At 42.5% G+C, this 15197-nt stretch overlaps 1 protein-coding gene across 1 annotated transcript in view; it reads left to right on the top strand.

Moving 5' to 3' along the window:
* sardh (sarcosine dehydrogenase) overlaps positions 1-15197 on the top strand; it is a 108659-nt gene that overhangs the window by 50510 nt on the left and 42952 nt on the right. Inside the window, exons 13-16 of the mRNA XM_064942086.1 lie at positions 13162-13245; positions 13501-13614; positions 13864-14002; positions 14577-14690. Of these exons, the coding sequence (XP_064798158.1) occupies positions 13162-13245; positions 13501-13614; positions 13864-14002; positions 14577-14690 (451 nt within the window). The remainder of the gene's footprint in view (positions 1-13161; positions 13246-13500; positions 13615-13863; positions 14003-14576; positions 14691-15197) is intronic.

Genomic DNA, 15197 nt, shown 5'->3' with positions numbered 1-15197 from the left:
ACCTCACTTCCATAAAGAGCTATTGGTAGGATTACACTGTCAAATATTTTAGTCCAAATTCTAATTGGGATGTTGATTTTGAATAATTTCATTTTTATTGCATACATTGCTCTGCGGGCTTTTTCTTTGAGTGCATTCACTGCCATATTAAAGTTTCCCGATGCAGATATGGTCAGACCAAGGTAGGTGTAATTTTTTGTGTGTTCAATTAAGGTGTTGTTCAGGGTGAATTTATATTTGTGTTTCTGACATCTGTTTTTTGGGGGGAAAATCATGATTTTAGTTTTTTGGAAATTTACTGCCAGGGCCCAATTATGGCAATATTGCTCCAGAATATTAATGTTCTGTTGAAGACCTTCTTTGGTTGGTGATAGAAGTACCAAGTCATCAGCATATAGCAGGTATTTCACCTCTGTGTCAAATAGTGTGAGTCCTGGGGCTGGAGATTGGTCCAACATGTCTGCTAATTCATTTATATAAATGTTGAAAAGATTTGGACTCAAACTGCAGCCTTGTCTCACAACTCGACATTGTGAAAAAAATTCTGTTCTTTGGTTTTTGATTTTTATTGCACACTTGTTTTCTGTGTACATACATTTTATTAAGTCATACACCTTACCACCAAGCCCACTTTGTAGAATAGCCCTTCGTGCCAAATCAAATCAAATGCTTTTTTAAAGTCAATAAAGCAAGCAAAGATTTTGCCCTCTTTTTTTGGTGGACGTGTTTATTAATTAGTGTGTGTAAGGTGTATATATGGTCAGTAGTGCGATGGTTAGGGAGAAAGACAATTTGACATTTACTTATTACATTTTTTTCTTGAAGAAAGGTTTGAATTCTTGAATTCAAAATGCTACCGAAAATCTTTCCGAAGTTACTGTTTACGCAAATTCCCCTGTAATTATTGGGGTCTGATTTGTCTCCACTTTTGTGGATAGGGGAGATGAGCCCCTGGTTCCAGACATCAGGGAAGCAGCCAGAAGTTAAAACCATGTTGAACAATTTAAGCACAGCATTTTGCAACTCAGGTGTGCTGTTTTTCACCATTTAATTTCTGATGTTGTCTAGACCACAAGCCTTCTTTGATTTAATAGATTTTAGCTTTTCATTTAGTTCTTGTTGGGTTATTGGGTAATCTAATGGATTTTGGTTGTTTTTAATGACTGATTCAAGGATGTTCAATTTTTCTTTAATTTCTAATTGATTCTGTTGTAAAGTCTTTTTGTGGGATGTTTTTGTATAGATTATCAAAATAAGTTTTCCAAATTCCTACATCTTGTATTGCTAAGTCTTGTGGCTTTGTTGTCCTTAAATTGTTCTACATGTCCCAGAACTGATTTTGGTCAATTGCGTTTTCAATTTTATCAAGTGTCCTGTTGGTATAATTCAATTTCTTGCGTTTCAGTGTTTGTTTATACTGTTTCAAAGTATTCATATCGTAGCTCTGGGTTGTTTTGCTGCTTATGTTTTTTGTTTGACATTTGTCTCAGGTGTTTTCTAATTGTTTTACATTCATTATCAAACCATTTGTCAGAAACATTTTGATTTTTGCTTCTGAATTTGCATTTCTTTGGTTTTCTCAAATTTGCTTTCGATGCTGCTTTTTGGAATATGCAGTTGATGTTTTGAGTAGCTGAATTGACACCATCTTTATTGTTTTGGTACCGTGAGTTATTGAAAAAGTGTATAGAGTTCAATGTTTCAATGAATCTCTCTGCACTGTTTGGAGCCCATCTGTGTGATTGGTTTATGTTGTAGAGTTTATTGGGCTGTTTTTTTTAATGAATATTGCAGGTTAATTTCTTCAGAAACACGTTGATCTGACTGTGATCTGACAAGGGTGTCTGTGGTCTGACAGTGAATGCACTAATGGAAGAGGGGTCAATGTCAGTGATGGCATAATCGACTACACTTGTCCCAAGAGCTGAGCAGTAAGTAACTGACCTAAAGAGTCCCCTCTGATTCTACCATTAAGCATGTACAGGCCTAAGGCTCGACAGAGATGTACTAACTCCTTTCCATTTTTGTTCAGTATTTGGTCAGGACTGTTTCTATTATTTATAATAGGGCTACTGTATAAGGAGGGGTGTCCAAATATGTGGTGGTTACCTCCCGCATCAATGTAGTCAGGCTCAGAACCTGTTCTTGCATTGAAATCTCCACAAAGAAGCACTTTACCTTGTGCCTGAAATGTAATAATTTCTGTCTGGAGATTGTCAAAAAACTGATCATCATAATATGATGAATCTGAAGGAGGAGCATAAGCTGCACATATGTATACATCATTGTCACAATAGATTGTACCTTTGTTAAGTTTTAGCCAAATGTGAGTGGTACCTTTTTTTCATTTCATCCAGCGCTAAGTCCTGCTTATGCCAAATGATGATTCCACCTGAGTCTCGGCCCCGTTTAACATGTTTATGTTTGATTGATGGTAGTAAACTTTCTCTATAGCCTGAGGGACACTGAGTCTCCACGACACCATGTTTCCAGTAGGATTATGATGTCCTGTCCCTTGATGTTTTTAATCAATTCTGGATTTGTTGTTTTATAACCAACATGTGAAGAGTATAGGCCCTGGATATTCCAAGAGCTGATAGTTAATGATCTCATTTATAATAAGTGATATTCACTGGTTTGAGTAAAGTACATCGAAAAAATTAAAATAAAATACTATATACATACATACATACATACATATACATATACATACATACATACATACATACATACATACATACATACATACATACAGATACATACACATGCAGATACACATATACACTCACACAGAATTATTATTATAATACCGGTGTCAATAAAATTAAGAATAGTTGTAAACAAATTAATAAGAATCGAATAAGATTGCACATAAAATAAGTACAATGCAATCTGCAATCCTGTGTGTGCGTGCGCGCTTGAATTAAAGGGACTGTCTAGCTCAGTAGTCTGCATATTAGTTGCAGTAGTTGGTGCACCTCTCCTATCTCTGATTGTTCTAGGGGCCTTCTGCCAGAGGTTACCTCAGCATATGTAGGCTGATGATCTGACTGATACAAGGTGTGGACTGCATCATGTGGTCTACTTCCCTGAAGGGCAGTGTTCTGTCCGACCCTGGAGTAGTGGTCAGAGCTGTGTTGTGATGGGCTGGGTCTAGTAGAGCTGTGTTGTGATGGGCTGGGTCTAGTAGAGCTGTGTTGTGATGGGCTGGGTCTAGTCGTGCTGTCCTGAGGCAGGTCTGGTCTGGTAAATATGTGCTGTGTTGGGCCTGGTCTAGTATAGCTGTGCTGTAATAAGCCGTGTCTGGCTCTTTTCTCCTCGGGATGGTTGAGGTACTGTTGTTTCAGAAGGTGGGGCGGGGGACCTTTGTTGCTGGGGTGATGGGTGTGTGGGTCCCTGCCAAGTGTTACATCTTTTAGGTCCTTGGCAAAGGTTCTGATACTGTCCTGATCAAGATGTACATTATCATATAAGTGTTGACATGTCAGAGTGGGGTGGTGAGCCGTTCTGACGTTGAGCAGTGAGGCACAGTCCACAGTGATCTGTTGATTTATTTTGTCGATCAACTTTCCTGGTAAGTCTTTTCTTGGTAGGAGGGTGGACACAACTATATTGGTTGTAGGGAACATAGCCTGTGCCCGTTCTGCCACTCTTCTCACTGCCCCAGATTTCTGGCTGGTGCAGACTGGGAGGCTGGTAAGTTGACCTGGGTTGGAGCAGACTGGGAGGCTGGTAAGTTGACCTGGGCTGGAGCAGACTGGGAGGCTGGTAGGTTGACCTGGGCTGGAGCAGACTGGGAGGCTGGTAGGTTGACCTGGGCTGGAGCAGACCGGTAAGCTGGTGCAGTGTCATCAGGCTGTGTGGTGGAGGCCATGCTGGTCTCAGGTTCTGATTGTGTTATGCCAAGCTGGTGGACATGTTCTCTAGATACGGAGGACACAATGACTCGCTGCCGGTTGAGGGTGTCAATGTACCTCTCTTTTTGTTCTAGCTCCTTTCTTGTTGTGCTCAGATGGTCTCTGAGGTCATCATTTGTCTGACTCAGCTTGTCCATTCTGCTTTCTAATTTAGCAATGGATGCTCTGCTCTCCTCCCAGAACGGTTTCATTTCTTCTTTGAGTTTCTGGACAGTGTCCTTCTCTTGAAGCTTGTTCTCTCTGAGTTCTATGACCTCTGCTTCGACTAGAGAGAGAGTGTTGTGGAAACGTTGCATAGCAGGTGTTCTTATTGAAATTGACATGTCCTTGACTCTGTCTGCTGCAGGTGAGGTAGGTAGAGGGACATTGAGGGCTTCCTGCTGGGTCACAGAGACCATTGGGGTCTGCTTTTCTCCATCTCCCTCTTTGACTTTTTCCTCAGTTTCTGAAATGATTTCAGCGTCTGCTTTTAGGGTAGCAAACCTATTCTCAAAAGCCCGGAGGCTTGAATCATTGCCTTGTATCAATACAGTTCCATTATTATATAAGTTTACTGTTTGATATGTGTTGCTCTGGTCAGCTTCTTCAAAAATGCTGATCTGACATCCTTGGCTGATGCCCCTCTTTTTTGAGAAAGGGAAATGGTTGCAAATAACCTTTTTCCATATGTTCCCTCGATTGGTATTAAAAATTAAATTTGCTCTTGTTTTGTAACTGGTAAGATCTGCAAACAGGCATTCATGTTTCTGTCCCATCAACAAACCTTTGAAACTTTTCTTAGCTTTCTCTGTTTGGATGTCTGGTGGGTAAACAATTTCCATAGCAACGCTGGTGATGTTTGCTACAATGTTGCAATAGAAGCAATGTTTCTTGTATTATGGTCTCTTGTTTCTTTAGAGGACTGTTTCACTTTGTTGTCCTTTTTGTCCTTATTTTGTCTTCCTTTCTTCTGTTAACTAGATATTTTTTTGTTATTCTTTGATAGCTAGCTAGCTTCTTCCAGGAGAGTCCCTAGCAACTGCTTAGCAACAGGTATACAATTGAGCTAGCAATTCAGCTAGCTAAGATAACTGTACAATTTTATGAAAAATAGTTACTTTTTCAAAAGCCTGTCTTTTTGGTTTGTTGCTTGTTTTGTCTTCTATTGAGTCTTGCAGTTTTCTTTTGAGTTTTTCGATGTACTTCACTCTAAAAAAAAACATTTAAATCTCAATATATACAGGAGCTCATTTTTCAGCAGCTGCTCGCTCTCTCTCTCGCTACCTACCTCTCTCTCGCGCTACCTACCTCTCTCTCGCGCTACCTACCTCTCTCTGGCTGGGAGGCTAACCAATGTTAACACATACTAATAAACAGACAGTCGCCTGGATTTAATTGAAGTGAGAGAGATAAAGGAGAGTGATTCCTCGGGAGGAGAGGAGGAGAAAGGTGCCTCTGGTTGTTTTATTCTATTAGCCTCTCTCACCTCACCGTGCGATTTGGCTAATTGACAAGAGTAATGTGACGACAGAACAAATGGAAATCGTGTGCGTGCTTTTGTGTTGCGGGTGGGGCGGGGTAGTGGTCTACGTGCCCGCACACGTCTCTGTGTTTTACTCTGTGAGTGAGCCGTGAAGCCATACTCTACAACCACTGCATACAGTAAACGAGTTACCATATTTTCTCATAGTATGCCTCAATTGACATCTCAACCCTTTGAGACAATTACCGTACATCATTAACAGATGGTGGAATCATTTAAAACCCCTCGCCATGTCATTTGAAGAAAGTGACACTCGATAAAAAAAATACTAATAATATAGATCCTGATCGACAACACGTTCAACTCAATCGTGTAATTGTGTGCCTGAGGTAAGCGGTGTGTGCGTGTGTAGGACTTGTTGCTAAGCTACTGAATAAAGAGATGGTGCTTAAGTGTTCCAAAAATACCTCCTAACTGGCAGCCAGCCTTCTCCTCTCTGTTAATCTTGTGAGCAGATCACCCCACTTTGTAATGGCCTGTTGAATTAGATAGTTAGCAATAAAGTTGCTAGCTGCTCGTTTGTTACACGTGCGATTCCTGCTAAGATGTCTCCTAAACGAGACACTTAAAATATCGAGGTTATCTCCGTCTTATAAGAAAGAACGCTTCTCTCTCTGGGCTGAGTGTTGTGTGACTGTTGATCAAGGGTGCTGTGTGTTGTGCTGTGCGCGCCCATGCGTGCGAGAGAGTCTTGTTCATATCGATTGAGCTTCAGTCACGAACTATGACTATTTTGCATGAACAGAAACACACACGCATACACACCAATGTATTGTGTTCTCTTTTTCAATTTGGTTGTGCTGTTCTGTCCTCATCACAACACACTCGAGGTTCAAAACACACTCACCGTAACACAAGGTTTTATCTGTGTTTCCAGCTGACTGTTTAGCCATCTGCAGTAAAACGATCATATTGGATTAAATCAATGCTGCCCTCAGCCAACTGAGCTCCCAACTCAAAGTAATGGAAGGTCTCCATTGGCATGGCAACGGCAATCAAAACAGCTGCTATTTTTTTTGGAACTATATGTACCTAACAAAAATATCACCACAACTTGTAAAGTGTGTTTCATGAGCTGAAATAAAATATTTCTCTTGAATGTTGTTTACATCCCTGTTAGTGAGCATTTCTCTTTTGCCAAGATGATAATCCATCCACCTGACAGGTATGTCATGAAGCTGATCAAATAGCATGATCATTACACAGGTGCACCCTGTGCTGGGGACAATAGGGCCACTCTACAATGTGCAGTTTTGTCACACAACACAATGCCACAGATGTCTCAAGTTTTGAGGGAGCTTGCAATTGGCATGTTGACTGCAGGAATGTCCACCAGAGCTGTTGCCAGAGAATTGAATGTTAATTTCTCTACCGTAAACCGCCTCGACGTCGTTGTAAAGAATTTGGCAGTACGTCCAACCGGCCTCACATCCGCAGACAACGTGTAACCACGCCAGCCCAGGACCTCCACATCCGACTTTTTCACCTGTGTCATCGTCTGAGACCAGCCACCTGGAAAGCTGATGAAACTGAGGAGTATTTCTGTGTGTAATAAAGCCCTTTTGTGGGGAGAAACTCACACTGATTGGCTGGGCCTGCACCCTTCCCAAGTCGTGTTAAATCCATAGATTAGGGCCACAGATGATGTCATCTCTATTGCACTCTCCACTGCCCTTTCCCAGCTGGAATAAAGGAACACCTATGTGAGAAGGCTATTAATTGACTACAGCTCAGCTTTCAACACCATAGTGCCCACAGTAGTGGTGCCCATAAGGACCCTGGGACTAAACACCTCCCTCTGCAATTGGATCCTGGTCTTCATGATGGGCCGCCCCCAGGTGGTAAGGGTAGGTAACAACACATCCACCATGCTGATCCTCAACACCGGGGCCCCTCAGGGGTGAGTGCTCAGTCCCCTCCTGTATTCCCTGTTTACTCATGACTGATGGCCAGGCACAACTCCAACACCATCATTATGATTTGCCGATGACAGAGCAGTGGTAGGCCTTAACACCGACAACGATGAGACAGCCTATAGGGAGGAGGTCAGTGACCTGACCGTGTGGTGCCAGAACAACAACTTCTCCCTCAACGTGATCAAGACAAAGGAGATGATTGTGGACTACAGGAAAATGAGGTTCGAGCACGCCCCTATTCTCATCGACGGGGCTGTAGTGGAGCAGGTTGAGAGCTTCAAGTTACTTGGTGTCCATATCACCAACAAACTAACATGGTCCAAGCACACCAAGACAGTCGTGAAGAGGGCACGACAAAGCCTATTCCCCCTCAGGAGACTGAAAAGATTTGTCATGGGTCCTCAGATCCTCAAAGTTATACAGCTGCACCATTGAGAGCGTCCTGTCCTGACTTGTTGCATCACCGCCTAGTATAGCAACTGCTCGGCCTCCGACCGCAAGGCACTACAGAGGGTAGTTCTTACAGGCCTAGTACATCACTGGGGCCCAGCTTCCTGCCATCCAGGACCTCTATACCAGGCGGTGTCAGAGGAAGACCCTAAAAATTGTCAGACTCCAGCCACCCTAGTCATAGACTGTTCTCTCTGCTAACACACGACAAGTGGTACCGGAGTGCCAAGTCTACGTCCTAAAGACTTCTTAACAGCTTCTACCCCCAAGCCATAAGACTCCTGAACAGCTAATCAAATATTTACCCAGACTATTTGCATCTCCCTCCCCTCTTTTACACTGCTGCTGCTGTTTTATTATCTATGCATAGTCACTTTAATAACTCCACCTACATGTACATATTACCTCGACTAACCAGTGCCCACGCACATTGACTCTGTACCGGTACCCCCTGTATATAGCCTCGTATCTATCTTATTTTTCTTAACTGCATTGTTAGCTAAGGGCTTGTAAGTAAGCATTTCACTGTAAGGTCTACACCGGTTGTATTTGGCGCATGTGACAAATTTAAAATTTGATTTATTGAATTAATTTAAATTGACTGATTTCCTTTATATGAACTGTAACTCAGTAACATCTTTGAAATTGTTGTATGTTGCATTTAATATTTTGTTGGGTATAATTATGATACGGCAGCATTATTATCGTTATGAAAGCAGGAAAATACATGTTTTCTGGTTAAGAAGACAGCAGCCTGTGACTCAGACTTTGCCCACCTCTCTGCTCCTGGCCAAGAGCCTTCCTTCAGAATCTCAGAATGAGGGGGATCGCCTAGCAACCAGGGTTCTAACTGTTAAGAGAGAGAAATGACTCATTTCTAGGCACTTAAAATGTTGGAGTCCATTAGTGACCAAAGAACAGTAATGATTATGGTAATTGTTCAATAATAAAGACTGTGACACTATGGTATTTAATGTTAATAGGAACTTTACAATACAAGTTATGATAATGCCTGATGGTGTCATGACTTTGCTTTTAACTTGAATCTGATGAGTGTTATTTTATCTAATCAACTAATTATGTTTAATTGTTACCCCATTTTAGATTAATCAAGATTGTAATAATTTACTCATTATATCTTTTATATCTTTCAGCGATATTGCACAGTGTTTCACCAGTCGGGTCAGTGGCAGGACTGACGCCGTTAGTTTCATTGTAAGGGTTTTCAGTCCCCCTCAAAGCGGAAAATATATCATCGGAAGCAGAGTCGACTCTGAAGGTTGATGCTTTGTTTCCTGAAGACGGCCGTGGTGCTTGCGGAAGTGTCTGAAGGACAAGGGGAAGTTAATCTTAGCTACAGTATGGCATGACTCCAAGAAGGAGTGAAGTTGCTCACTCACGGAGAATGCTGGCTTGCAATCATGAAAAGAATAGTGACGAGATATCGTGATATCTGCTTGAGTCACATTCTGCACCAAGAGGTGTCGAAACGCCTGTTTCCCAAGGGGTCCTGTCCACAGATATTCCTTGTGGATGACTGTGTTGCGTCCAGCGTCCGGAGGTGACCGTATGGTCAGTTGAGACAGGCATGGTTACTTGTGACCACAATTGGTTGTTTTTCCAATCCATCAGCGTGCGACCAAATGATCCATCGAGTCTGTTCCAAGTAGCAGGTGTTCCGTTTTGAGGCTGGTAACATACACAGGATAAACAAGCGTTACGTCTTGGAAGTGTAGTTTCAGCATGGGTCGCATTGTGAGAGGCGAGGTAGTCTTGAGTGAAACCTCAAGTTTAGTGTCGCATCATACCGTTTTTTTTAACCAACGTTTAGGATGGGTTCACAGACCTTTTTGAAATCATTGAACAGTGTTTGAGAGATGAGCGATATTGTCGAGCCTGAATCAATTAGCGCATCACAGCTTAAGCAGTTCTCCCCGACTGTTTTGAGGTATGGCCTCTGAGTTTTGTTTTCTGGTCATATTCTTCACAAAGTGGAGTGAGTGATCGCAACGGGGTGATGGGTCATTTGTGTTCATGGTGAAAACAAATCGACTTATCGGAGTTTGAGTAGAATTGGCTGTTGTGATGTGGGTTACCTTGTGCGTCACAACATTTCTATCGGAGTCTATAGTCAAAGCCCGTGGGCTTGTTTCTTGATCGAGTGGGCCCTGGATAGGGTTTCGAGTGAGAGCGGGGGTAGTTTGATCGTTTACGTCCTCGCTAGTGGTGTTTAATTTTGGCGGACCTGTTCTCTGGCAATTCCACGCCTAGTCATGGTGACTTATCATTTAACCTCTTGCAAAAAAAAGTTTTGTTTTTTTTAACGTCTCTTAGCATATCTTCTAGAGCAGGTATTCCCAAACTGGGTGTCGGGGGTTCGCCAACTAGAAATGTGTACATTTATATTTTCCAATGGGGCTATACATTTGGGTGAGGTTATCTGTCCTGAGTAGCCTCATTTCACTGCCGAAAATAAAATAAAACCATCTAGTGTTCAGCGAAATAACAACACAATGTCAAATACAGGTAGCCTAGTCAAATAATTAACATTTAAACGTTACTCTAGGCCAGAAATTTAGAAAACAAAACATGATAATTTTGAAAAATAAGTGAGCGAGAATAAAGAAGACTTTCGAGTAGTAAGACATGTATAAAAGCAACAGATACCATTAATAAGAAGGGGCTAGACGCATCTTATGTGGTGAGCTACCGAGTGTCTAGGACAAGCAAGCCCCAAACTATTGTGGAGGATGTAATACTTCCTGCTGCCATGGATATGTCTGGGACAATGCTTGGGGAAAAGGCCAAAAAAACAATACAGACATTGTCTTCATCAAACAACACTGTTTCACGACGCATCGGTGACATGGCAAGGGATGTTTTGAAACAATTACTGCTTTGCATACAAGCCAGTGAATTCTATGCGTTACAGCTGGATGAGTCAACAGATGTGGCGCGCCTGGCACAGCTCCTGGTATGTGTCCGTTACGTTTATGCGGGGTCAATTAAGGAAGACATCCTCTTCTGCAAACTACTGGAAACCAGGACATGAGAGGATATTTTTAAAGTACTGGACAGCTTTGTGACATCAGATGGACCTTGGTGGTGAAGATGTGTTGGTGTCTGTACTGATGGCGCAAAAGCCATGACAGGGAGACATAGCGGAATGGTAACGCTTGTACACTGCCAAGGGAATGCCTGACAGCTTGAAACATCTTTTGAATTGCTGCAGATTGCTGCAGATTCTTCACCACAAGGGGTCAGTTACCCTTGAAAGCTGATCTCACACAGGATTCCATCTCCCAAGGTGGGGTTTCCGCTGTAAATAAAGGAGAATGGCTTCTCTCTTTGTTAGCCTCTAATGCAAAGTTGGCCGTTCTTGTACAAGAATGTTCACTTCAAGCACAAAAAAGGGTCCGGGAACGGGGGTTCACTAACGACGTCTCACGTTCAACCCAATCGGCTTTTCTTGCTTGCAATGTTACCGGAATTCGAGGTAACATGAAGAAATATTTGCCACGTCTATTCTCGCTCGAGAGATGGAGAGATAATACTTTGCATTGATCAACCAAATATATTTTCTCAAATGTCCTGAATCGGCTGGCCCTTATGTCCTAGTTTTGGAAATGTAATAATTCACCCTACACACTCTGACCCTTTGTCAGGTATACAACACCGGAGTCAATCTTTCCCTGCTATCTGGGTTGAAAGCAAACACACACTCAACGACAATCTTGCCCACTGCTCATTGGTGTATAATTTTATTATGCCACACAATTCATGTAGACTGAATTCAACAGTGGGGCCCAATTTTGTTTTCGATTCCTTGCACGTGGCTCCAATATGTCGTCACTTTACTTTAAAATTAATTTGACTACCTAACTAACTATGTCTAACTATGTTGATTGTTACCCAACTTAAGTTAATCATATAACAATTAACTAATTAGGAATTGGGGCACCACGAGAGCAGTTGTTTAGAGGTACCATATCCCAAATTAAACTCGAAAGGTCTTTTACTTATTACATCTATAAACAGTCAACTCATTAATCATAACCGTGTATCGTATCATCATTCTGAACAGTTGTAACCTCCTTGCATCTGCAAAAAACGCAAACCTTACTTATGATTCAGTACTACATAAATTGGTTTAATTATTCATTTTCTAGCCAACTAAATGTTAACACAGGATAAACATACACACTTAATACATTAAACAGGTCCCTAGTGAAATGACAACAATATGGCTGCTTGTTATAAAAGACATAGAGGGACCCTTAATGTTAGTACATTTTAGAAACTACTCTCACTTATACTTTGCACACGAACCACCGCCTGCTTGGAGTAAGAAAACATGAATGTATTTACGTGAAAATGCCTTGGTTTACTGTGTATCTCTCCGAACCGGCCGCCTTGGAAAGGGGGTTGGGCTTTTTCGCGGCACGCTTGTAAGGCTCTTATTGTTCAAAAGGGGTTTCTCTGTTTTTCTCCTCTGCAGTCATCCGGTATCCTGTGACTTGTTGTGTAGTCCTGAACAGAAATAGTTTATTCTACTTCCATTCACTCTTGAAGATGCTTTTTTGAAGATAGGCTAGCCAGCCGTGTCGATGGTTCCCAGTGGGGGTGATGAGAGTAGCGGAATACAATGGTTTGAAATGAGTAGTAAAATGGTCACACTTAAATTAACTTTTCTAGATACTTTACTTATGACAGCTATTCAGCTGTACCAGTGATTGTCCGGAAGGTGACTCAAAATCATGCCCTCTCTTAACAAAAACACTTTAATCATTTTTCATATTTCATGTGCAAAGGTTTGGCTGGAAACTTTGTATATGTAGTGTGTATACTTTCCAAGTTACAGTATTTCCTTTAACGTTTTTAATGACATCACAAAATAACACACCATATGACATTGGTGTTCTTTAGATCGCCTCTGACCATTCCCCACATTCTATGTTTGTAGACGTCGGTGTCCGCGACGTGGCTGGTTTTCCCTTTGTAGTCCGCGATTGTCTGTAGACCCTGCCACATATGTCTCAGACACGTGGCCAATTTTTTATAACTTTGGCAAAGCGTCAAGTCTCTAAAATGTAGTGTTCGTAACATATTGTCGTTTTGGGAACTGACAAAATGTATTGAGATCCGATGTTTATCCGATAGAATTTGCTTTGTCGGCCTAGTTGCACCGAGCTCCATCCTCCTTCCTCCTCCATCCTACTTCCTACTCTGACTACCATACTTGGTGGTGAGAAAATGTTGTAGCCCCTGTGACGTGTCTGGTTTACCCCTTCTGTATGTGTTATTAGTGTGTGAAGGCTAATTGCAATGCTAATAGATTGTGTCACTGTTTCTCTAGGTTTTGACGGAGCAGGGCTGCGTGTTCCAGGAGAGACATGGTTGGGAGAGACCAGGATGGTTCAACCAGGATGGCGCTGCTCCAGTAAGAAACACGCATCTGAGCGGTTGCTGGTCTGAAATCCTTCATCTGTCTCCTGCTGTTGTGCCCTTGGGCAATGCACCTAAGCCCTAGAAACGGTTCCAGGGGACACCTGTCACAATGGATGATAATGAATTGTTGTTCTTGAAAGGATTTGAAAGCAAGTTCATAGCATCTGATAACATCGGGTCAGGTGGTTCGTACAGAGAGGAGATAAAGTAAATTTTCTGTCCATTGACCTAATGTTTGTGGTTGTAGGTTCTGGACTATGATTGGTACGGGGCTTATGATATTAGCAAGAACCAGAACTACAAATACAACGAGCTGCTTGGCAAGGAGTACACGTTTGACTACCCTCCACATCACCACGTGGTAAGCATCTGTTGGTACTCTCAACTTCTACCCGGTACAACCAGAGGATGGGACCCCCCTCTGAATCTGGTTCCTTTCAAGGTTTATTCCTTCTAGTCCCCCCCTTGCCACTGTGCTGGCAGTTGCTTTTTGCGGTCTTGGTTGGGCTTCTGTGAAGCACTTAGTGACCAAATGTTGCTTCATGAATTCATTTGATAGATTTTTCAGCTGAAATTTCAGTCCTTACAGGGATGTGTATTTGTTTTTCAGATAAAAAATGAGTGTCTGACGTGCAGACATGGAGTCTCGGTGTTTAACATGTCCTACTTTGGAAAGTTTTACCTCACCGGGCCAGATGCTAAGAAGGCTGCCGATTGGCTATTTTCCGCAGATGTCAACAAAATCCCAGGTGAGTCTTCGTGCATGACTACCACAATGTTTGCATTCACAAAAATGTGTGCACACACACACACACCCACCCACACTGCTGGCCCCTGAATAATGTAGCCCAGCAGTACCCAGTGAGGCAGAAGAGGAGATGCAGGACTGTTTAAATTACAGATGAGTTTTGAGGTACAGTCCAATCCATCTGTCCCCACACACATCCTCTGGCCCATGCTGCATGTGAACATTGGAACATTTTGGCTTTGATCTCACTTAGTCATAGTGAGAGGTCTTAGCTAACCTTCATGCCACCACATGGCCTAGCCATGACCCCGTGTCTACACGAGGATATTCTTCATCCATAGGGCCTTGGAACTTCTCCTGACTAGGAAAAATGGCTATACATTAAATAATGTTATTGGTTGGTGACAATGGTCAGGTCCTACTAATCAGTCAATCGATGACATGTGTACATAGCCCTTATTCGAGCAAACATTTGTCACAAAATGCTTCACAGTACTCATCACACCTCCCTTCTGCTGTATGTGTGTGTCCTCCAATGTGCTGGTTTGGTTGACAGCTGGATCCTTGTGTTGCAGGCTCTACTGTGTACACCTGTATGCTGAACAAGAGAGGAGGATCTGAGGCTGATCTCACAGTCAGCCGGCTCGAGGCTGGCGCTGCCAACCTGCCCCTTGCTCCAGAGGCCAACGGTAAAGAGGAGAGTGGGATGGGGATTTCGTTCATTTCAATATTCATTTATTATGTATTCGACAGGGACATTGCGCATGTATCATTAATCATCATCTGTGACTTACTTACCACCTGTGACTTAACCTCAGGAAATATATACCACTTAGCAGAGTATGTGTGTATGTGATCCCAGCGGAAATGGAACCCACGACGTTGGCATTGCCAGTGCTACTCTCTCACCAACTGAACCTCACAGGACCTATTCACATCTTGTGACTGAACCTTTTAGAGTGGACGTTCTCTGTAGTGAAGCCCTTGTAGAATATTTTAAGTAGCACGGCGGTGCTACAGTAGATCGCTTGGAAATAGCAGTGGTCAGAGACGCCGTGGCCCAAAATCTGTCTTGCGTACTACTTGCTAAAATGACATACTGCCCAGTCAAAGCTCTTCTCTGTCCTGGCGCCCAAATGGTGGAACTGGCTTCCCCCTGAACCTAGGACAGCAGAGTCCCTGCCCATCTTCCGACT

Source organism: Oncorhynchus masou, chromosome 28 (assembly GCF_036934945.1).
Source record: "Oncorhynchus masou masou isolate Uvic2021 chromosome 28, UVic_Omas_1.1, whole genome shotgun sequence".
Taxonomy (NCBI): Eukaryota; Metazoa; Chordata; class Actinopteri; order Salmoniformes; family Salmonidae; genus Oncorhynchus; species Oncorhynchus masou.
The sequence above is the reverse complement of the archived record's forward strand: the minus strand, read 5'-3'. Positions and strand labels throughout refer to the sequence as shown.